The 23444-nt window shown below is 28.3% G+C and overlaps 7 protein-coding genes and 1 non-coding gene across 9 annotated transcripts; 4 read left to right on the top strand and 4 right to left on the bottom strand.

Annotated features, from left to right (window-relative positions):
* Positions 1-148: 148 nt before the first annotated feature.
* Positions 149-4613, bottom strand: LOC113792933 (uncharacterized protein CG43867). The gene is given in 2 exon segments (XM_075825057.1): positions 149-1490; positions 1492-4613. Coding segments are annotated over 2 exon segments (4461 nt in total). The 3' UTR covers positions 149-151.
* A 78-nt stretch (positions 4614-4691) lies between these two features.
* On the top strand, positions 4692-7134 carry LOC113792934 (uncharacterized). Of its 2 annotated transcripts, none has more exons than XM_027342897.2 (3): positions 4692-5646; positions 5768-6211; positions 6355-7134. In XM_027342897.2, exons 2-3 carry the CDS (start codon positions 6192-6194, stop codon positions 7103-7105), a joined length of 771 nt encoding a protein of 256 aa, XP_027198698.2. In that variant the 5' UTR covers positions 4692-5646; positions 5768-6191; the 3' UTR covers positions 7106-7134. The 2 variants fall into 2 exon arrangements, with proteins under 2 accessions (XP_027198698.2, XP_075681176.1); XM_075825061.1 differs by having other exon boundaries at positions 5733-6211.
* On the bottom strand, positions 5484-5636 carry TRNAS-UGA (transfer RNA serine (anticodon UGA)). Its single transcript has 2 exons — positions 5600-5636; positions 5484-5528 (listed from the first exon to the last, which is right to left on the bottom strand). It is a non-coding gene; the product is annotated as a tRNA-Ser (tRNA).
* Positions 7135-7489: 355 nt separating the features above from the next.
* Positions 7490-10216, top strand: LOC113792959 (chitotriosidase-1-like). Its single transcript, XM_027342922.2, is given in 6 exon segments — positions 7490-7707; positions 7816-7921; positions 8037-8323; positions 8394-8827; positions 8829-9893; positions 9895-10216. Coding segments are annotated over 6 exon segments (2250 nt in total). The 5' UTR covers positions 7490-7502; the 3' UTR covers positions 10048-10216.
* A 75-nt stretch (positions 10217-10291) lies between these two features.
* Positions 10292-13067, bottom strand: LOC113792958 (chondroitin sulfate synthase 1-like). The gene is given in 3 exon segments (XM_027342921.2): positions 10292-10318; positions 10320-12246; positions 12328-13067. Coding segments are annotated over 3 exon segments (2376 nt in total). The 5' UTR covers positions 12750-13067.
* Positions 13068-13158: 91 nt separating this feature from the next.
* LOC142646390 (uncharacterized) lies at positions 13159-14398 on the bottom strand. Its single transcript, XM_075825208.1, has one exon. The coding sequence runs from the start codon at positions 14038-14040 to the stop codon at positions 13369-13371; it is 672 nt and encodes a 223-aa protein (XP_075681323.1). The 5' UTR covers positions 14041-14398; the 3' UTR covers positions 13159-13368.
* Positions 14399-14780: 382 nt separating this feature from the next.
* On the top strand, positions 14781-18419 carry LOC113792944 (uncharacterized). The gene is made up of 8 exons (XM_075825202.1): positions 14781-15515; positions 15579-15699; positions 15757-15966; positions 16028-16993; positions 17081-17461; positions 17529-17731; positions 17802-17919; positions 17998-18419. The coding sequence occupies exons 1-8, from the start codon at positions 14841-14843 to the stop codon at positions 18321-18323; spliced, it is 3000 nt and encodes a 999-aa protein (XP_075681317.1). The 5' UTR covers positions 14781-14840; the 3' UTR covers positions 18324-18419.
* Positions 18420-18641: 222 nt separating this feature from the next.
* On the top strand, positions 18642-23031 carry LOC113792943 (uncharacterized). Its single transcript, XM_075825207.1, has 8 exons — positions 18642-19316; positions 19416-19536; positions 19616-19825; positions 19879-20844; positions 20921-21301; positions 21973-22175; positions 22238-22355; positions 22429-23031. The coding sequence occupies exons 1-8, from the start codon at positions 18642-18644 to the stop codon at positions 22740-22742; spliced, it is 2988 nt and encodes a 995-aa protein (XP_075681322.1). The 3' UTR covers positions 22743-23031.
* The last annotated feature ends 413 nt before the right edge of the window (positions 23032-23444 follow it).

The raw sequence follows: 23444 nt of genomic DNA, 5'->3' as shown, positions 1-23444 counted from the left end.
TTTTTTTTTTTTTTTTTTTTTTTGTTGATTCTCCTAAACTCGCACATCCGTAAATGACGTTGCATCTTGAAATTAATATTATGTAAAAGAAAAATTATTTTATTTTATTTTTATTTGTAAAATCAATTTTAAAACATTAAAAAAAATTTGATCAATTAATATGGCCATAATCACTATCGATAATCAATTGTTGCTGCTGTTGTTGTTTTTTCATTTCAATATAATCCGATATTAAAGCGGTAATTTGAATAATTTTCTGTTCGGATAATTGAAAAAATAATGGATGTCCATTTTTATTCAACATTTGTTGACGAAATATTTGATTATCCGATTTTAATGTTTCCATTGATAATAATTCATTTAGGCAATTTTGATCAATAGTTAATGTAAAATAGGATTTAAAATAACCATAATTCAATACATTTCGATAGGATATTTTTAATATTGAATGAAATGATTCATATTCCAATAATTCAATAAAATCTTCATCAATTGCAATCCAAATCATTGAATGATTACGAAAAAATTTATACAAATAAAGACTTGCCAGATCATCATATTTTAGACAATTAAAAATATTTGCCTGAAATAATTGACATCCACATAGATTCCATTTCCGTGTACAATTTAAATAAATTCGTACACAATCTAATAATGATCGATCACATAGTTCATTCCATCGTTGTGTCACGATTTCATTCAGACCATTTTTGTTGTGAAATTTTTCGGACAAAAATCGTATCGTTGACTGTTTCAAAATTTGATCGACATTGTTGTTCTTGTTGTTGTCATAATTTCGATGATTACCATATTCGATTTGTATCATTAACGACATCAATTCGATTGCTAAATCATATGTCACTGGGAAACGATTGTTGATTACTTCATTGTTTATTTCATAGATCCATATTAATCGTTCTTTGTCCGTTTCATTTTTGAAATGTTGTCGTAAACAAAGACGATGTTTATAGGTAAGTTTAATGATTTTTGTTGGTTCAAATTTTCCCAGATTATATTTACGCATTGTTGTTTCCCAATTTGAAATTGCATCAGCAAGTTTTTCCGATGGATCCAATAAATGTTCAACATCTTTTTCAATTGGATCATCACTGTATAATGCAAATCCAGAATAAATATTATCACGAATACCGGATTCAGAATTAATTTGTCGAATAAATTCAGCAACGGTTGTTGAACCATCAAATCCAATAACCTGATAAGAATTATTAGCAAAATGTACCGGTATTGAATGTGGCATTGAATGTTGATAAGGATTACGTTGAATAATAGACAGTACTTCCATTCGTGATGGAATTCGTCTTCTTGGTCCATTCATCAATGTTCGTCCTAATGCTCGTTCACAATAAAGAAAATATTTTCCCAATTCAGTTGATTCATTTTTAAATCGATTTATATGATGTTTAAGTAGCCAAAGAACTTGATTTTGTGGTAAAAACAATGAAATAGTTGCCGATAAAAATTGTAAAGCATTGTAAAAATAATGATGAATCTTTTTGTGATGATGGTGATTTTGGTATTGGTTCCGGTGGTGAACGAATATCATTATTATTACATTTAAATAATGAATGTGGTGAACACCAAAATGTTTTTGTCTGATTATTATTATTATTTGTTGATTGACTACGATGAACAATAAATGATGATGATGATGATGATCGATAATTTATTGGTGAACTTTGTTTAATTAATTGATAATAAAGTTCTGCTTGTAATTCTGGATGATCCAAACAAACTTGTAAACAATTTTGTATTAATGTTATATGATAATCAATTGCATTCGATTCTATTGGTACTTGAATGAATAACTGTATAGATCGAAATAGTTTTAATGCTTCACGTTTTAAATCCAAATCATATAATGAAATTAATGATTCTTGAATATTATCATCATTTGTAAATGTTAACAATGAATTATTCCATATATCATGTGAATAAAATTCTTCTTTTGAATTACAATTTGATTCCAAATTCAATAATGTTATAAGAAGATTTTCAAATGCAGTTTTCGGTATATTATTTGAATCGAATGCTAATTTTAGATGATAATACCAAAGACTAAAATCTTGTTTACTAATAAATACCAAATAAATTGGTTCATTATTATCATTATTATTGTTTTTCGGATGAATCGATAATGAATAATGAATTTGTTTTTTTAAAATAATATCATCATATATTAATAGATTATCATCACCATCAGGAATTTGTATCTCTTGAATATCACAATCTTTTAAACTTGTATAACCGATTGGTATTTTTTCAAATGGATTATTAAAATATACAAGATGATTATTATATAATGCTGTCCAACATTTGATTGAATGTCCAAATCTAACTTTGATTAGATAATTTTCAATAATTGGTACTTGATTATCCTGTAATTTTAATATATTATTCATTGTTAATGTTTGACCAATCAAACGTAACCATTCATTGTATGAATCATTTGTATCGGCAGCTAAATGTATTGTTCGTTTACCTTGTTGATATGATAAATGAAATCGAAGATCTTTTGATCGAATCAATGAACAATTTTGATCCAATACAATCGTTCTTTTTGGTTTTGTCTTTTTTATCTTTTTTGTTGTCATCGTATTATCATTGTTATTATTATTATTATTATCTAGGCCATTATCATTTTTATATTTAAAATAATAAAATGTTCCATCTTTCAATATGAACCAACGTTTTTTCCAAACTTTAAATTTTCCGGACAATTTGTATAGATAGCCTGATTTTTCAAGTTTATTGTCATTCAAAGTTGTTGATGATGATAACGGGCCAAACAAAGATTGTTGTTCTCGTTCTCGTTGTTGTTGTTGTGGTGTTAGATTTGTGGCAATTTTCAATTTTTCAAATGAATCTTCAAGAAAATGATAATGATGTTCATCGCCACCACCAACATCACTATCGAATGTTGTCAAAGTTGTTGCCCGTGCTGTTGTTGAATTTGTTTCATGTGAATGATCATTAAAAATGTGATGATTTTTTCGCAATAGTGTCGGTTTTGTTGCAGTGGTCGTCGTCGTCGTCGACGTTGTTGTCGACGATGATGATGATGATTTCAACAATAACAATTCATTTGTTGTAGCCATAGCCATAATCGTTGGAGTCATCGTTGAATCGGTTTCATTTCCACTTGATGTGGTCACATTACTTACTGTCGATCGATGTTGTTGTTGTTGTCGTTGTTGTCTGTTGATGAATGTTGTTGTCGCTGTAGCTGTCGTTTTCGGTAACTGAAATGGATGAATTTCATTTTTACTTCCGTTATTATTATTAATAATTATTTCTCTAGACATTATTATATCATCGTTGTCGAATGATGAATTTGTTTTCGGTTGTAGCTGAAATTGGTTTTGTTGTTGTTGTTGTTTTTGTCGTTGACTTATGATCGCTTCGGTTGAAAGATTTGTCTCATCAACATCATCATCAACAAAACGAATTGAATCATAACAATTTTCATTTGAATTTTGTCGATTTTCGTTGTTGTTGTTGTTGTTATAATGATAATTATTATTAATATAATGATGATGTTGTTGATGATTTCTTTTTTCAAAATCTTGTTGTTGTTTAAATTTTGTTACATAATTGATTGGTGTTGATAATGTACTTTGTATAATACCATTTTGAGCTATTTCATATATACGTGATTCCCAAGATGGTAAACGATGTAATGGTGGTGTGGGTGGTTTTTTCCTTTCAATATCATCATCAACATCGACATTTTGAGGATAATCATGGCCATCAATATTTTTGGAATTAATTTTTTGATTATGATGATCCAATGTAACAACATTGAAATGATTTTGTTTATTATTATTATTGTTGTTGTCATTATTATTATTCATCGTAGTTATTGTAGATTTTTTCCATTTATTCATTTTGATTAATTTTCTATCAAGGCTACTTGATTTTTTTGTTGTTTTTGTTGTTGTTGTTGATCGATTTTGTCGTCGATGATGATTTTTCGATCGATATTTATTCATTTTTTGTTGTTGTTGTTGTTGAGTTTTTCGTCTACTCAATCCAGATGATAATAGAATATTATCATCATCATCCGATGATGATGACGAAGACGACGAGGAAGATGTCGACGACGATGACGTCGATGATGATAATGTTGAAAAATTTTGTTTTTTCAAATAATATCGATTATTAGAAGGATGATTTTGTTGTTGTTGTTGATATTTATTCATTGTTGTTTGTTGATGATAACGACGATGATGACGACGTTGTGGTTCAGGTGTATAAGATTTTTTCATTACATAACGTTCACGTAATTTTAATAATTCTTCATTTACTTTTTTATTTTCTTCTTTCAGTAATTGATTTTTTTCTTCCAATTGTTCCAAACGTAATGATATCCATTGTTTGATTTCGTTGACATTTTTTATTCCCGATTTTTCATTATCAGCATCGCCATCTTTACCAACATTATTATCGTTCATGGAATCCATATTTGCTTGATGATTTGCTTTTTGAATCCGAAAAAACCCGAAAAAATCCCGTGAAAAATTGAAAACAAAAAACACAAAAAAAAAAAGAATGAAATCGAATGGAATATTCCATGAACGTTCGATCCAAAACATTCTTTTCACCCCTCCTCCCGATTCATTTTAGTAGAAGCAAAAGGAGGCGGGAAATCTAATTTCCGACCAATCTCTTTCCACTTTTTTTTTGATGCGCACATTCATTTTATGCGCAGATCGAATAAATTCATTATGATCCATTCATAATAAACGAATTCGAATGATTCGAAAGATTCGAAACGCGAAAAATCCGAAAATCCGAAAATTCAAAAATCCGAAAACAAAAACTGTCACCTTGTTACTTTTAACTTGTTTTTCTTTCCTCTTGGTGATAATGATCATCTTACAATCCATTATTTTAAAGAAATTAAACAACAAAAAAAATGAAAATGAAATTTCAAAATGGGCTATGTGTCCCCACAATGCAAAAAAAAATAAAGGTCATTGTTTGTTTTGTTTGGCTGGCTGATATTAATGATAATGTTCACCATATTGCAATATAATCATCATCATCATTTTAAAGTTTTAAAAAAGTTTTTTATTTAAAAAAAATAAGAAAGAAAGAAAGAATAACATCCGTTATTATATTGACCTTTGTCCATTTGTCTCACACACACATAGCAAAAAATTTTTCTTTGTTTCTTTGTGTGTTTTGTCAAAAAAAAAGTGAAAAGAAAAGAAAAAAAATGAAAACAATTCATGATTAAGGTCGATTTTTTTTATCATTTTGAACTTGATAATCATCATCATCATCATCGACATCATCATTTTATCCAAAATAATGATTGAATCTTGTCGTTATAAGATTGATTCTCAGGACAGAACAACGATGACATACAATTGGACAACACAGTGTTTTTTTATTTCAATCAAGACAAGATTCACAATCATCAGATTTGAAAAGAAAAAAAAAATTTACCAATGAACATTCGCAGCCAGCAAGATTCGAACTTGCGCTCCCAATGGGAAATGGATTTCTTTGGTTTTTAACCCCTGTGCGTTAGCATCAAGGATCATCAACTTTCAGTTATCCGATTTTGAATGGATTCAAGTCCATCGCCTTAACCACTCGGCCATAGCTGCGCTCAGATGGGTAATATATGATTTTTATTTCATTTTAATCGAAAAAAAACTTTTTAAAAAAACAAAATTTCAAACTTTTTTTGACCAAAAAAAAAGTTTTTCCGTAATTTTTTTTTATTATCTCCCAACAGCTTTGGCGAAAAACAAAAGAGCAGGTTTTCGTGCTTCTGCCTTTTCTGCAATATTGCAAACCAAACGCCCAAATGTGAAAACGAAAGAGAAGAAAGAGAATCAGCTGATTTGATTCGATCATTCTTCAATTTCTTGTTTCTGATTTGATTGATTTGATTTGATTATCAAATTGAAAAAAAAAGTGTCATCAATTTTTGATCGATTCGAATTGAATTGAACTTGGCATTCCATTTCCATTCTTTTCTTTTGAAAAAAAAAGAAAATCAAAAATCAAATTTTCTCATTCATTCAGCAATCCATTTCGTCCGAAAAAAATCTTTTTCTTTCTCTCAATTTCTCTGTTTTTCTCTCCTTTTCAATTCAATCTTCTAATTTCACCTGTCCACCATCATCACCATTATTATTATTATCATCAAGATCATAATGGATTCAAAGGATAAAATGTAAGTTGAAAGGTTGCTGCCCTTCTTTTTTTCTTTTTAACCATATTTCAGTTTGTTTTACACTGTTACGGATGAAAGATTATTTTTTTTCTTCTTTTTATTCATTTTTTTCATTTTCTTTCCTTTCCTTTTTTTTCACATAGACTAAACTTGTTGTCGGTTTTGAAAAAATATTCAACAAACATAAATCATTTGGATTCAAATAATTTTCAAAAGTTATTCAACCTGATATTTGAACATTTTTATAACATTAGTTACGGAAATCAACTTGTTAATGATAATCAACAACAACAACAACTTGCTTTCACTAATTCGGACATTACACTTTCTTCATCAATTGGTTGTGGTGGTGGTGGTGATGTCGTTGATGATGATCATCATCATAATGATGATGATGATGATGATAATAATCAACTACGAAAATTATTAGAAAATTCTACCATAAACAACGATGATGATAATTATTATTTATTGGCAAAATTTTTACTGAAATTTTATTCAGAAATTTTTCAATTAAATTTAAAAACAAAATCATTGAAAAATCTACTAACAAAATCTGAATGGTCAGATGAAAAAATTGAACTGTTTATTGAACATTATCAACAAAATTCTTTAAAAATTTTCAATCAACAAAAATCACGTTCATTTGAATTATCAACAAAATATTTATTAAAAAATTTAGATCGTAAACTAAAAATCCTAAGTGATCATTCGCAAACATCAAAACCAAAATTACCATTATGTGAAATTAATTTTCAATTCAATAGCAATGATGATGATGAAGATTCGAATAATTTAAAAAATTTAACATTAACATTTAATCATTCGGAATTGTTAAATTTTTATGATCAAATTGAAATTATACAATCAAAAATTGATAAACTTTATAAATAAAAAGATTTTTTTCCACTCTTTCCAAGATTCTTCAATGGCAATGACATTCAAATCATCTTGATCATCATCGTTGTGATTCTAGTTCAAATTTCAAAATTTTTCATTGTGGAACCAGTTTTTTTCCCTTGAATCTTTGAGAAAACAACCAGAAATTGTTGAAAGTTCACCGTACCGATATCGAATGTTATTTTCCAGTTATTCTTCTGTTTTTGACCTTTTTCATTCAGTGTTTAACCCTTTCATATCGTCTATTCACCTTTCGTTTTTTTTTGCTCCCGTTTGTTTCATCAAAAAGCCATTTAAAATCATCATTTCATAGCATCAATTTACCGCATTTCACATCATCTTGTCATCTTGAAAACATCTTCATCATCATTTTTTACTCGAAAACAAAAAAATGAAATCTTTTCGGTTATCATTCAAATATTATTTTTTACCATCATTATGGTTTCTATTATTATTTTTTCTACAAATAATTTGTCTACCATCATTATCATTATGTTTAAATTCATCCGTTATATATGAAGATGATGATTATGTTGGTGGTGAATCATCGAATAATAAACAAAATGAATTGGATAGTCCAACAAAACATGATATTTGTAAGTAGATCAACATCATAATTATGTAATTATAAAGATTATTATCATCATTATTTTTTTCCTTTTTGTTCACAAATGTTTCGACACCATGATCATCATAAAAAATAGCCAATGATAATGGATTAAAATTGATCTGTTATTATGGAAGTTGGGCTGTTTATCGACCTGGAAGAGGAAAATTTCCTGTAGAAGAAATTGATCCATTTTTATGCAGGTAAATGCTATATCCATTTTGGGTCAAAATAGTTTTTTTTGATCATTTTTCAAATTTGATTTTTTTTTCGTTTTTTTTTACTTTTTTTTTGGTTAACATTTTTATAAAAATATAGTCACATTATCTATGGCTTTGCTGGTCTAAGCTATGATAATAAAATTCGTCCACTTGATCCATATAATGATTTAAAAGAAAATTGGGGTAAAGGTGCATTTCTACGATTTACTGGATTGAAAAAGATAAATAGAAAATTAAAAACAATGATTGCAATTGGTGGTTGGAATGAAGGTTCAGTTAAATATTCAAATATGGCCGCAAATCCTGAATCAAGGAAAACATTTGTCAATTCAGTAATGGATTTTTTAGAACGTTATGATTTTGATGGTCTTGATTTTGATTGGGGTATGGCAAAATATTGAATGAATTTTAATCTTTGAATTTTTGAATTTTGATTTTTTTAACTTCTTCGCAGAATATCCTGGATCACGTGGTGGTAAACCGGAAGATAAACGTAATTTTGTTATATTATTACGTGAATTAAAACAAGCATTTGAACCAAAAGGTTATATATTAAGTTCAGCTGTTGCAGCCGGTAAACATTTTATGGATCCAGCATATGATGTACCACAAATATCCAAATATTTAGATTTAATTAATGTTATGTGTTATGATTATCATGGTAGTTGGGAAACCCGAACTGGTCATCATTCACCATTATATGGACGACCAAATAATCCGGATGATTTTCAATTGAATGTAAATTTTTCGATAAATTATTGGATTTCGAAAGGTGCACCACGAAATAAATTGGTTTTAGGTATGGGAACTTATGGTCGTGCTTTTACGTTAAGAAAAGCTGAAAATCATGATGTTGGTTCACCGGCACCACAAAAAGGACAAGCTGGACCCTTATACACGTGAAGGTGGTTCATTAGGTTATAATGAAATTTGTGAAATGAAAATGAAATTAGGTGATCGTATGAAAAGTCAATGGGATTCTTATTATATGGCACCATATTCATATTGGGATCGTCAATGGGTTGGCTATGATAATGTAAAAAGTATTGAAATTAAAGCAAATTATGCAAAAGCAATGGGTTTAGCTGGTGGTATGATTTGGTCAATTGAAACAGATGATTTTGGTGGACATTGTGGTCAAAGATATCCATTATTGAATGCAATTCGTCGTGTATTTGAAAGTGATGAACCACCAAGATTACCAAAACCAAGTCATGATCCAGGTCAAGATCAAGAATCAACAAATCGACCATCATCATCAACAAATCGACCATTTCCTTCATCGACATCGTCGACAAGATCACCTATTCCATGGCCACCAGCATCATCGCAACGACCACCATTATCATCACAACGACCATCATCATCATCACGTCCAACTTCACCGCGTCCTACTTTAACTACATCAACAAGTCAAATGCCTAGTAGTGAAACACCAATAACAACAACAACAAGATGTATTCGACCAAGTATAACGACAACAAGATCAACGACACCAATCATATCAACACCAATGATAACAACATCATCATCAACAACAAGAACAACATCAACAACAACCAGTCAAAAACCATGGCAATCTTCTTCAACAACTGTTCAACCTACAAATCGACCTGATGATGATTCAAGTGGTGGTTCAACTTGGTGGTCAAGTTCAACACCATGGTGGCCACAAAAACCATCACCAGGTGTATCGGCTAGTTCAGAAATGTGGTGGTCATCAACATTTCCAACAGTGAATAAAAAATTCAGTATTAGTCCACAGAATAGTATTGATGAAAAAATAACAACAACAATAAAAAATCCATTCAATTATCCAACGGAAAAAGACAAAGATGAATTTATCTGTGGTGAAGAAGGTCTATATCGACAACCAGATGATTGTACAAAATTTATTCGTTGTGTTGAAACAAAAATTGAAGGACAATTTCAATTATTTTTCTATGAATGTCCAGAGAAAAACTGTTTTTAATAATGAATCAAAATTATGTGATTGGGTTGAAAATGTACCTGAATGTATGAAATCCGTACCACATTATTATTTTCGTGGTAATGTTTTTACATTGAAGAATACAATATTACCAAAAGGAGCTTTGGATCATTCATAGATCAAAATCAAGATTCAAAAATCAAAAATCAAATGGTTATGGTTTTTTTTTTATTTAAATTTTTTTTCTTCACTTTCTTTCTTTTCTTTGTGTGATGATGGTGATGGCAGATGATGATGATGATTATAATATTTTTTTTCAAATGTACAGTGGCAATTTATAATTTAAAAAAAATTATTATTTATTTATTTATTTGTAATTAAAAATTATAAAATTATAAAATTAAAAATTAATAAAAAAATGCTCAATCGATTAACAAATGATTTTTTTCGAATAAATTTCGAAATAATTGGTAAAGAATCAAGGGTAAAAAATTTTGTACCTAAACACATTTCATATTGTAATATGGATAATTTTCGATCACAATCAATCGAATGATAAACGTGAATTAAATCCGGATCGGTTGAACGAAATATTGAAAAATTATTTAAAATAAAACGATCATAAAGATTAACATCTTCTATGCCCCAACCATTTATAGTTGTATTATAACCACCAATTTTAATTAAATCTTCATTATAAACAGAAACAATACCATAACCAAATTGACGCCAATAGCCGAATTCTTCTTCGATTTCTTCGTTGTGGTCAATGGAATCATTTTTCAATAATTTTTTCAATAAATTTTCATATTGACTAAATACAATTGGATAATAAACTTGTTGATTTAAACGAGTATTTTGACGTACACGATTCAATACTTTCCCAGTGAAAATCATATCAACATCAAGAAAAAATAATAATGATTTTTTACTAAATAATGTTGAACTTTTTTGCAATGCTGTACCACGTGAAAATTTCCCCTGAATTCGAACGATATTTTTTGTACCGGAAAATTTTTCCAAAATTTTTTCAATTTCATTCGAATTTGTTGTTTGATTTGAATTTGAATTTGAATGATGATCGGGAAATAAAACAACAGTTAATGTTAGTTGATTATCTTGTTGATAAACATCAATGAAATTCTGAACAAATCTTTTGAATGTTGATATTCTTCCTGCTAATGGTACAATTATATTGATAACATCATCATTATCATTATTGGATTTTTCTTCCACATGAATCAAATGTGAACGAGAAAATGTTTGAACAGCATAAATATGTTTACGAATCGGTATTGTTAATCGTTTACCATGATATTTACGATAAATTATTAAAAAATCCAATATATATTGTATACCGATTGATGGTAACCAACGAATATAACCATAATTAAGGCTATGATAATCAAATAATGTACCTTTTTTAAATGAATTTTGATTAAATTCATTTAAAATTTGTTTAATATTTTGATTAAATGATTGAATAATATCTTTGTCGATATTCTTTTTTGGATTCAATGATTTTTCCATAAATAATTTTTGTCCAAAAAATTTCCAAATTGGATCGGATAAAGTTGACTTTGTTGTTGTTGTTTTGGCTAAATTTTTTAACGATATTTTATGGCCAATATTTTCGGATTCAATGGCCATTCGATCAAGATTCAAAAATGTTTTAAATTGTTTGGATAATTTATCGTCTGTCCAATTCGAAAGTAAAATATTTAAATGACGATAAAGTTTTGTAATTTGAAAATTCCAATATTGATTATCAATACGTTTAAAATATTTATAAAGATTTTTCATTGCAATAGGATTTTTAATTGGATGAATGGTTAGAACATTTGATAAATCATGATTTGATGATTGAATCATACCATCATTATCATTATTTAAAATTGATTGTTGTATGGATGAATTATGATGGAAAAGATTTTGCATATCATAACTCCATGTACAAGATATACCAGCAAATCGATGTAAACAACGACCAATTTCAACATCTTCATGTGTTGAATAAAGATTCTGTAGACAATATTTAATATTTGTAGCAATTTTCTGCAATGATTTAAAGGATAATATAACACCCGGGCCACCCATACAAAAATTATCATGCATGGAAAGATTTAATTGTCCAAATTCATCTTTATTACCAACACCAGTTTGACCAATATAAATTGATTCAGAATTATTAAGACTTTCAAGAAATTGTTTTAAACGTTCAACATTAACGAATAAATCATCATCAGCACGCATAAAAAATTTATAATGATTACCGAAATAATCATTCATAAATTTAAACATAAAAAATGATTTTTTCTGCGGTGGATATGAATCATCTACCTGTGGTAAGGCAACAAGTGGTAGATTTGAATTTGTTCTGCGGTTTTTTAGTGAGAAAAAAAACGAAATTATCAGTCAAAAAATGTTTACATTCGAAAACAATTTTACAAAAACTTACTTTTGATTTGAACTAGTAAAAAATAAAATATCACCATTTAAATCATGACCCCATGTTTCATAGATGGTTTTAGCTCGAGTCGTTAGAAATGATTTTGTTGTCATTACACCGATCAATAATAATTTACGTTGATCATTTTGGTTGATGTTGTTTCGATTGGTGGTCAAATTATGTATCGAATAAAATGTATTGGCTAAATCATTGTTTTTAGTCGATATTTGAATCACATTATCATTATCATTTGATGATAACCATGTTGAACGATATGAACAAATTTGATATAGAATATCATTTTTAAAATTTTCATAATTAATTAAACGTATTTGACATGTAATCCATGAACCGATAATAATACCGATTAAAATATGTACAATTTGTTTTAGGGTTTTTAAATGGAAAAATTTTTTGTTCTTTGAATACATTATTATCGTTTGAGCGAAAAAAAAGACAAAAGAAAAATCTACAAAATTTGACTAGATTTTTTCAGAAAAACCAAAACCAAGAAAAAACATTTCAAAGAATCGATGATTCGAATCGTCGACACATACAGGGTGAGATACAGGATAAACACCCAACAAGCACATTTGGTTGAACCAGACACAGACCGAGACAGAGAGAGAAAGCAACAGTATTTTTTTTTGCAACCCATATTTCAACCCAAATGAATTTCACACACCGAGAGTGAAAACAGAATCCCAATATGAATTTTATGACTCATATTTTTTGCAATGAGGAATATCCCTTCATCGAAAAAAAAAGATTAATGAGCTATTTCGACACAAGATGGCGCTTTTAGATTCCTATTTTTTCGTGAAAATTTTCGAAAATTTTTTCAAAAAATTTTAATGATTTTTCTTTTAAAATAAAAATTTTAAAAATTACAAAAAAAATTTACAAAAATAAATAAGAAAAAAATGAATGTAATGAGATCATTTTGTTGTTGTTGTTTAGCTAACATATTTTTTGCTAATGATTTTCTGATGATTTTCGATGATTTTTAATGAAAACAATGGAAAAACAATGGAAAATGAAGAAAAGAATTCAAATGGAATGACCTGTCAATGACATCATTGACAGATGATGATGGCAGCTAAAAAAATCATCATCACCATCTTCAACATCACCATCATCATCATCATCATTAAAATCACTACTTGTATCACTTGTATTAGCAATTATTGTTGATGTTGTTAATAAACTAGATGCTTCACTTGAACATCTTGATAACTTTCTTCTGGAATTGATCAATGATTTTATTCGCGGTTGTTGTTGTTGTCGTTTGCGACATAATTTCCATATCAAAATGATTGTTGTAGTTGAAAACAATGAAAGTAATAAAAATTGACCGAAAAATATTGTAAACAATATTGACCAAAATCTTGAACATTCCGAAGAATTTTCCGGATAATTTCTACAATCCAAATGCTTGAAATCAACATAATCTTTTAAAATTTTACCGGATAAAATTTTCTGTACATTTTGTGGTTGTTCACAATAATCATTTGCTTTATTTTCAAAAAATTTACGAAATTTCCAATAAATACAACAAATTGGTTGTTGAAATTGTTGAAAATAAATATCAATAATTTTTATTGAACAATCCATACCATCATAAACATTGATTAAATCATTAACCGAATCAAACAGGCCGAATTGTTGATGAGAATCATTAATGGTTGATAAAATGATGAACAAAGTGATGATTTTGAGCATTTTCTTTTGTCGTTATCAGATTGTTTCAGGAGAAAGTTTTTTTTCCGGAAAAAAACACTTGTTGAATGTGATTCTTTTTAACTGGCAATTTTCTCGCTTTTTATATAAAGGATTTTCAGAAAGAAAGAATCCTCGATCATATCAGATGATGCAAAAAAAACAAACCAGTTAACCAATCATTACCATCATCGTCATAATCATCATCTTTGCTTACTTACTTTTGACTTTGACATTGAAAACGTCAATAGTCATAATTGATCCAATCGATTTATCAAATTGATCGATCGAATGATTGATTGATTGAACGAACGAACAAGCGAAAATAGACACAATGAAAATTTCTATTTGAGTGAAAAAAAATTTGAATATTTTAACCATTTATTTTCCGGGTTGATGTTTCTGTCGAAATAGAAAAGATGTCAAACGAGCAAACAAAAACAAGTGAAAACAAGAAACAGAGGGATCGTATGATCGGTGACGTTCGATAACCAAAAATGACACAATCCTGTTGTTGTTGATGATGGAAAAGAAATTTACAGCCAGCCAACTAAACAGAAGAAATGATGATGAAATTCAAAAAAGCGGAAAAACGAAAATTTCGAACGAATTTCTTGAAACAATCGATCAATGAAAATCTAATCAAATTTTTTTTCAAAATAGAATTTGAAAAATTCTTTTCAAAATTTCCATATAAAAACTTTCGAATCAAAGTTTTTCGATTTTGTGAATTGAATTTTAGTGGTTTTGGTTTTCCGTTGGTTTGCCTTTTTCACTTGAAACAATTTTTCAAGCCAAAAATCATGAACGGATGGACATTGTTAATTATAATGATCATCATTGAATCATTGGTTGAATATGCATTAACAAATAATGAAAAAAAATTATTAAATATTATTGAACCACAAGATGGATTGATTGAATTAAGTACACAAGGTACTTATTCGGTTTATGTATCAACCGAAATGTTCAATACAAAATGTGTAATATATTTAATTGCACCGATTGATAAAACAATGACAGTCGAATTGATTGAAAATGATGATATTCATCCATGTGCACGTGGTAGTTATATTGTTACATTTGATGGTTGGTCATATTATGATCAAATATATCCAGCGGCAGATAATCCATATTATCGTATAAATGATCGTGCAAAAGAATTTTGTCGTAAAGGTGTTTCAATAACATTCATTTATAATGCCGGTATGATAATGTATCGTTTTAAATTTGGTGGTGGTTTTACATTTAAACTAAAATTTAATGATAATCAAAAACCACATTCATTATTTATATCTGGTTCGGAAACAAGTGAAGGGAAAATACGTTTTGATTGGACCAGAAATTTAGGAAATAATAATACTATTTATATATTGCAAACAGCATTTACAAGAGGTCGTTTTGCTGGTCAAGCAATAAAAATAACATCAATGAAAATTGGTTATGAAAATAAACCAATTGTACAATTACCACATTCGGTATGTTTTTTCTATTTGGTTTACTTTTAATTGAGTTTTAATCTTGGTTTTCTTGTTGATTAGTGCCAAAGATTTTCAAAAAATAAAATTTTAAATTATGTTGAAATTGGTGGCTGGGGTGATCCACCTGGTTTTCATACATGGGATATGACAGTTTCAACGGAAATTTGTAGCCATGCTTTTTGTAAGTTTTTTTACGGTTTTTTGTTTGCAAAAAATAATTCTTTTTTCCTATTCCTAGATGATAAACCAATACCAATATTTTGTCCAAATATTGGCATACGTTTACATATTGATGATTCAAATGCACCTGACCAGTATATTGAATTTACTTATCGACCAATATCCGAACAATTTTATAATTCATTAATGAAAAGACCAGTGAAATTAGTTTGTCCAAAAATACCATCAGATTTTAGAGTTTCAATTCCAATACGATTAGATTCTACAGGTAAAATAAATATTTTGAATTTTTCTGATATTAATTTTGTAACTTTCATTTGAAAATGAAGTTTGTCAACAAACAATTCAAGAACCGGGATTTTTTGTTGTTGATATTTCAACAGATAATAGTCGAAAAGATTGTTCAATCTTTATTAAAGCACCGGAAAGTTTTAACATTGAATTTGAGGTGGATTATCTAAATTTAGGTGATAAATCAACAAAAGAATGTCGTGATTCGGATTTTATTAATTTAGTTGATGGTTGGTATTATGATCAAGAATTTATACCAAATGCATTCGATCATAAAGAAGCACCGGGAAATCGAATGCTAAAAATATGTGATGAAGAAACATTTAATTTTCTTAAAAATAGAGGAAAAAGAATATATCGTACATCACAAAACGTTGGACAAATTTATTATCATCTTTCCATAATAGGACCAGAATTTGCATTTAAAATAAGGTTTTTATTCAATAAAGAACCATGTAATATAATCTATACTATGGATAATATTCTGGATGAATCCACTTATTTAACACGTAATTATCGTCAATCAAGAATATGTGCAACATATTTTGTTCAACAATCATGGAATCAAACAGAAAAATTATATGGCATATTAGTAAATGTATTAAGTTATGATATTGGTGGAAAAGCTGATCGAAATAATGAACAAGATCTGATGCAACATACAACAAAAGCCTGTGCAAATCGTTTAACAAATGATTGGGTTGAATTAGGTGGTGGTGTTGTGTTTGGTATATCTTCGATAATGCATCCAGATGATTTTCAAATTTGTAACCAGGCACCAATCCAAACATTTCCATTTAGTTTGATTTTACGTTGTCAAAATATTGCTATGCGTTTAATATCATTATTATCTTATCGTTCGAATAATTTTATTCAATTTTCTATTAAAAAAATTACAAAAGAAATGGGAAAAGAATCATTACCAACAGATAATATTAAAGAAATTACCTGTTTTAATAAACCAAAACATTGGGTTTATAATCAAATGGCATTCGATCCAGATCGTAAGTATAAAATACGATTTTATCAATCTAATTTTTGTAATCAAAATTCGTATTTTTTTCCTTTGATTGAATGATTGGGTTAAATAGATTGTATTGAACAATTAGTTATTTATGAAGGTTTATATGGATTGAATGCAATGGATTCAACCGTCAATAAAGATTGTTCAATAATAATTGTTGCAAATTCAACAGAAATTATTGAAATTACTGTCGATGATTATGATATGGATTGTGATGAACAAGAATCATATTTAAAATTTTTTGATGGTTGGATACATAACAATGATGAAATATGGCCAAATGAAGATGATCATCAGAAAAAACGACGTGAAAATCGTTATGAATCATTTTGTAATCAAAAAGAAAAACCAATCCGGTCACAACAGAATATTGTACAAATTTTTTATCGTATCAAACAAAGCGGTAGGGGATTTCGTTTACGTGCCAAATTTATCGAAACTCCTGAACGTAAGTTTCGTGAGAAAAATTTTTTTGAAAAAAAGTAAAAAATGAAAAATTTTTCTATAAAAAATAGCCTGCAATCGAATTATACGTGCACGTGATCGTACAGTAATCGGACAAACATATATAATGGAAACAGTAAGATCATCCAGAGTTTGTACAATACTTATTGTTGATTTTCCATGGGATAAACAATCACTTACTGGTATGGTATTTCAAATAATTGATTTACAAGTAAAAGATCAAATTAATACTTGTTTAGCTAATAAAACTATGGTAAGTTAATGGTGTTGAAATAGTGGCGATGCTCATCATTTTTTTTTGTTTCCTTTTTTGTTTACAAAAGTGTTCAACAAAACAAAGTAAAGATTATATAAAATTTTATGGTGATAATCGAATTGATTTTTCCAGTTTATTAATGAAAAAAGGTTTTGAATTTTGTTTTGATTCAGACGAATATCCGAGTAAGTAATTACATATTTAGTGAAAAAACAAAAATCAAATTCTAATTCCAATTTTCATTTTCAATCAAAAATTTACAGTGCAATATTTAGTTAGATATTGTCGTAATATGGCTGTACGTATGATATCAAGTGGACAATTTATAAATCATTTAGAATTTAAATTAAAACCAATACGTAGTGTACAATCATCACCGACAATGCCATTCGGCGAACATATACCATATTATCGTTTATGTCAACGACCTAAATGGACAAAACCAAAATTAAAAAAACGATCAATTACGAAAAAAGGTTTATTATTTTTTCTTAATGCTGATAATGATGTTCGAACTAAAGTACGAATAACAACAACACAAGAAATAAGAGAAGATTTATATAAAATTTTTATTAGATTTCATGGTTAAAAAAATCAATTCCTTGTTTCTTTTTTGATAATGGTGATAAAATAATTTTCATTTTCTTCTTAATTTTGATTTTATTAAAAAAAAATTTTAATTCAATTTTTTGTAATTAATTTGAAATTAGTAGTGGAAAAATTTTCGCCAAAATAAAAACGATATTTAATTGATGAAAATTGAATCAAATTTTTTTTTTGAATTTCATATAAAAACTTTATAAAAACTAAGTTTTTTGTTTGTTTTTTTTGAATTGAATTTTGGTGTGTTTTTTTTTTTGTCAGTTTTTTTTCATTCATAAATAATTTTTCAATCACAATTTAAAACATGATACAGAATCGATGGACATTGATGATAATGATAATCATCATCTTTGATACTTATGTTGAATATGCATTAACAAATGATGATAAAAAATTATTAACTATTATTGGACCAGAAGATGGATTGATTGAATTAAGTACATCAGGTACCTATTCGGTTTATGTATCAAATGAAATGTTCGATACAAAATGTATAATATATTTAATTGCACCGATTGATAAAACAATGACAGTCGAATTGATTGAAAATGATGATATTCATCCATGCGCACGTGGTAGTTATATTGTTACGTTTGATGGTTGGTCATATTATGATCAAACATATCCAGCGGCTGATAATCCTGGAAATGATCGTGCAAAAGAATTTTGTAATAATGGTGTTTCAACAACATTCATTAATAATGCCGGTATGATAATGTATCGTTTTAAATTTGGTGGTGGTTTTACATTCAGATTAAAATTTAATGATAATCAAAAACCACATTCAATATTTATATCTGGTTCGGAAACAAGTGAAGGAAAAATACGTTTTAATTGGACCAGAAATTTAGGAAATAAAAATACTATTTATATATTGCAAACAGCATTGACAAGAGGTCGTTTTGTTGGTCAATCAATAAAAGTAACATCAATGAAAATTGGTTATAAAAATAAACCAATTGTACAATTACCATATTCGGTATAGTAGCGCCACTTTATTTAATTCATTCATTCATGTAATTTTTGATTTTTCTATTTGGTTTTCTTGTTTTTTTTTTTTTTTTTTGTAATAAATTAGTGTCGAAGATTTAAGAAAAATAAAATTGTAAATTATGTTGAAATTGGTGGCTGGGGTGAACCACCCGGTTTTCATACATGGGATATGACTGTTTCATTAGAAATTTGTAGCCATGTTTTTTGTAAGTGTTTGTTTATAATTTCAATCAAATGAAATTAAAAATTATATAAAATATAATTCTTTTCTTTTCCTATTCCTAGATGATAAACCAATACCAATATTTTGTCCAAATATTGGCATACGTTTACATATTGATGATTCAAATGCACCTGACCAGTATATTGAATTTACTTATCGACCAATATCCGAACAATTTTATAATTCATTAATGAAAAGACCAGTAAAATTGGTTTGTCCAAAAATACCATCAGATTTTTGGATTTCAATTCCAATACGATTAGATTCTACAGGTAAAATAAATATTTTATGTATTTTGTTGATATTAAATATTTTTCAAATCAAGTTTGTCAACAATCAATTCAAGAACCGGGATATTTTGTTGTTGATATTTCAACAGAAAATAGTCGAAAAGATTGTTCAATCTTTATTCAAGCACCAGCAAGTTTTACAATTGAAATTGAAGTGGATTATCTAAATTTAGGTGATAAATCAACAAAAGAATGTCGTGATTCGGATTTTATTAATTTAGTTGATGGTTGGTATTATGATCAAGAATTTTTACCACATCCATTCGATCATAAAGACGCATCGGGAAATCGAATGCTAAAAATTTGTGATGAAGAAACATTCAATTTTCTAAAAAATAGAGGAAAAAAAATATATCGTACATCACAAAATATTGGACAAATTTATTATCATCTTTCAATAATAGGACCACTATTTTCATTTACAATAAGATTTTTATTCGTTAAAGAACCATGTAATGTAATCTATGCTATTGATAATGTTCTGGATGAATCAACTTATTTAACGCGAAATTATCGTCAATCAAAAATATGTGCAACATATTTTGTTAAACAAATATGGAATCAAACAGAAAAACTGTATGGTATATTAGTAAATGTATTAAGTTATAATATTGGCGGCAAATATGATCAAATTGATGAACAAGATCTGATAAAACATTCGAAACAAGCCTGTACAAAATGTTTAACAAATGATTGGGCTGAAATTGGTGGTGGTGTTATGTTTGGTATATCTTCGATAATGCATCCAGATAAATTTCATATCTGTAACCAAGCACCAATCAAAACATTTCCATTTAGTTTGATTTTACGTTGTCAAAATATTGCTATGCGTTTAATATCATTATTATCTTATCGGTCGAATAATTTTATTCAATTTTCTATTAAAAAAATTACTAAAGAAATGGGAAAAGAATCATTACCAACAGATAATATTAAAGAAATTACCTGTTTTAATAAACCAAAACATTGGGTTTATAATCAAATGGCATTCGATCCAGATCGTAAGCAAAAAATTAATAATCGGTAAAAACTTGTAACTAATAATTTTAATTTTTCATCCTTTGGTTAAAAAAATAGATTGTGTGGAACAATTAGTTATTTATGAAGGTTTATATGGAATGAATGCAATGGGTTCAACCGTTAATAAAGATTGTTCAATAATAATTGTTGCAAATTCAACAGAAATTATCGAAATTACTGTCGATGATTATGATATGGATTGTGATGAACATGAATCATATTTAAAATTTTTTGATGGCTGGATACATAACAATAATGAAATATGGCCAAATGAAGCTGATCATAAGAAAAAACGACGTGAAAATCGTTATGAATCATTTTGTAATCAAAAAGATAAACCAATCCGATCACAACAGAATATTGTACAAATTTTTTATCGTATCAAACAAAGCGGTAGGGGATTTCGTTTACGTGCCAAATTTATCGAAACTCCTGAACGTAAGTTTTGTGAGAAAATTTTATTTTTTAAAGTAAAAAATGATAATTTTTTCTATAAAAAACAAGTGTGTGTTGCTGGCCTTTGGCCAGCAGCACGTATACTTGTTTCAGCCCGTAGATTCTGGCAGATGAGCGGCTACGCCGCCCATCGCCCAAATCTTTGGCTGAAGTTTTGTTCTTTTGGGATTCGATCCAATTATTTATTTGTTTTCTATCCATTTGTTTCGGGTCTCACCGAAAATCGGTCCAAGAAAAATAGTGGAGAAAATCGCCAAAAATAGCCACAAATATTGGCGCTTTAGTTAGTTCCTCCCGGAAAACCTAATTGCACAAACCTAACCTAACCTGCTTAAACCAAATTTAAATTATATTTGAATATTTCCATTTTTTTGCTATTTTTTCCTATTGAGATTTTTTTGCAAACCATAATTTTTCTCTAAGGCCGCAGTCCCATTACAATGAGACCGGGGCCTAAGCGTTAACAATTGTTTCTATCCCGAGGCCATTCATGTTGCGCACGATGTTGCGCACATTGACTTTTTCTGCAGACCCTTTCTAACACATTTGTCAAATTTCCTAACACATTTCTCTGCTAATTGCATTTGCTAACACATTTCTCTGTGCACGACACTCTCGAGAAGCTTCGCTTCTCGTGTTTATTATATAGATAGCCTGTAATCGTATTATACGTGCACGTGACCATACAGTAATTGGACAAACATATGTAATGGAAACAGTAAAATCATCCAGAGTTTGTACAATACTTATTGTTGATTTTCCATGGGATAAACAATCACTTACTGGTATGGTATTTCAGATTACTAATTTACAAGTAAAAGATCAATTTGATACTTGTATAGCGGATAAAGCTATGGTAAGTGAATAACACACTTTCATGTATAATTTAATTTTTTTTCTCTTTTTTGTTTACAAAAGTGTTCATCAATGAAAAGTAAAGATTATATAAAATTTTATGGTGATAATCGTATTGATTTTTCCAGTTTATTAATGAAAAAAGGCTTTGAATTTTGTTTTGATTCAGATGAATATCCAGGTAAGTATTATTTTAGTAAAAACAAAAAAACAAATTCCAATTCCAATTTTCATTTTCAATCAAAAATTTTCAGTACAATATTTAGTTAGATATTGTCGTAATATGGCTGTACGTATGATGTCAAGTGGACAATTTATAAATCATTTAGAATTTAAATTAAAACCAATACACAGTGTACAATCATCACCGACAATGCCATTCGGCGAACATATACCATATTATCGTTTATGTCAACGGCCTAAATGGACAAAACCAAAATTAAAAAAACGTTCAATTAAGAAAAAAGGTTTATTATTTTTTCTTAATGCTGATTATGATGTTCGAACTGGTGTAAGAATAACAACAACAAAAAACTATTTATTTCCTTTTTATATAAGGATCGGCTAATTGGTCCTTTGGTTCCGATAAATGTAATTTTGATTAAACCATTATATTAATACAATCATTGATATATTTTAATTTGACGTCGATTGGTCTTTTGGCTAATTATGTGATAAAGAATTCATTGATAGGGTGGCGCTCGAAACTCTTTTAAATCGATCATTATTTGATGATGATGACGACGATGATGATAATGATTTATTTTTGATTAGCTTTTTGACGAAGAAAACAATCTTTAATGACATGATTGTTTCTTTTGCAGTATTTGCAGAATAAATTTCTTTGTTTATTATGATGTGAGATACCATTTAATGAATAATTTGAATCAGAGGATCGATGGTTTATTACGATAAAAGATCTTGATTCAGAGATCATCTTTGCAAAGATTGTCGTCATATTGATGATTGCATTAGGATTGAATTCTAAATCGCTGATGAATCGAAATTTATCTTTAACTTTTGCCAGGATAAGTGAAACGAACACCTTTTCACTTAGTTTATCATCATCATTCGACGCCATATTGTTAATATCATTGTACAAATTTTTACTTTCTTCAAGAAAAGCTTCAGTGTTTTCAATACTTTCCAGTTTTAGGTTGTACAATGTTATGATCAAGGATAAATAAGTGGCGTCAGATTTTCCATATGCGTCGGTTAAGAAATTTAGAATTTCTTTTGGTTTGTCCAATAGGTTATCTGACAATTTCAT

Source organism: Dermatophagoides pteronyssinus, unplaced genomic scaffold (assembly GCF_027571235.1).
Source record: "Dermatophagoides pteronyssinus isolate colony J.1.1.1.1 unplaced genomic scaffold, Derpt_VIB-CSIC_2022.12 sq0003, whole genome shotgun sequence".
Taxonomy (NCBI): Eukaryota; Metazoa; Arthropoda; class Arachnida; order Sarcoptiformes; family Pyroglyphidae; genus Dermatophagoides; species Dermatophagoides pteronyssinus.
The sequence above is the reverse complement of the archived record's forward strand: the minus strand, read 5'-3'. Positions and strand labels throughout refer to the sequence as shown.

Excerpts from the sequence above, each read along its gene's own strand:
- LOC113792934 (XM_027342897.2), top strand. The coding sequence starts at position 6,192 with ATGGATTCAAAGGATAAAAT. Across the intron at positions 6,212-6,354 it reads ATGGATTCAAAGGATAAAAT|ACTAAACTTGTTGTCGGTTT; the intron begins GTAAGTTGAAAG and ends TTTTTCACATAG.
- LOC142646390 (XM_075825208.1), bottom strand. The coding sequence starts at position 14,040 with ATGCTCAAAATCATCACTTTGTTCATCATTTTATCAACCATTAATGAT.
- LOC113792944 (XM_075825202.1), top strand. The coding sequence starts at position 14,841 with ATGAACGGATGGACATTGTTAATTATAATGATCATCATTGAATCATTG. Across the intron at positions 15,967-16,027 it reads AATACGATTAGATTCTACAG|TTTGTCAACAAACAATTCAA; the intron begins GTAAAATAAATA and ends TTGAAAATGAAG. Across the intron at positions 16,994-17,080 it reads AATGGCATTCGATCCAGATC|ATTGTATTGAACAATTAGTT; the intron begins GTAAGTATAAAA and ends TGGGTTAAATAG.
- LOC113792943 (XM_075825207.1), top strand. The coding sequence starts at position 18,642 with ATGATACAGAATCGATGGACATTGATGATAATGATAATCATCATCTTT. Across the intron at positions 19,826-19,878 it reads AATACGATTAGATTCTACAG|TTTGTCAACAATCAATTCAA; the intron begins GTAAAATAAATA and ends TTTCAAATCAAG. Across the intron at positions 22,356-22,428 it reads TGATTCAGATGAATATCCAG|TACAATATTTAGTTAGATAT; the intron begins GTAAGTATTATT and ends AAAAATTTTCAG.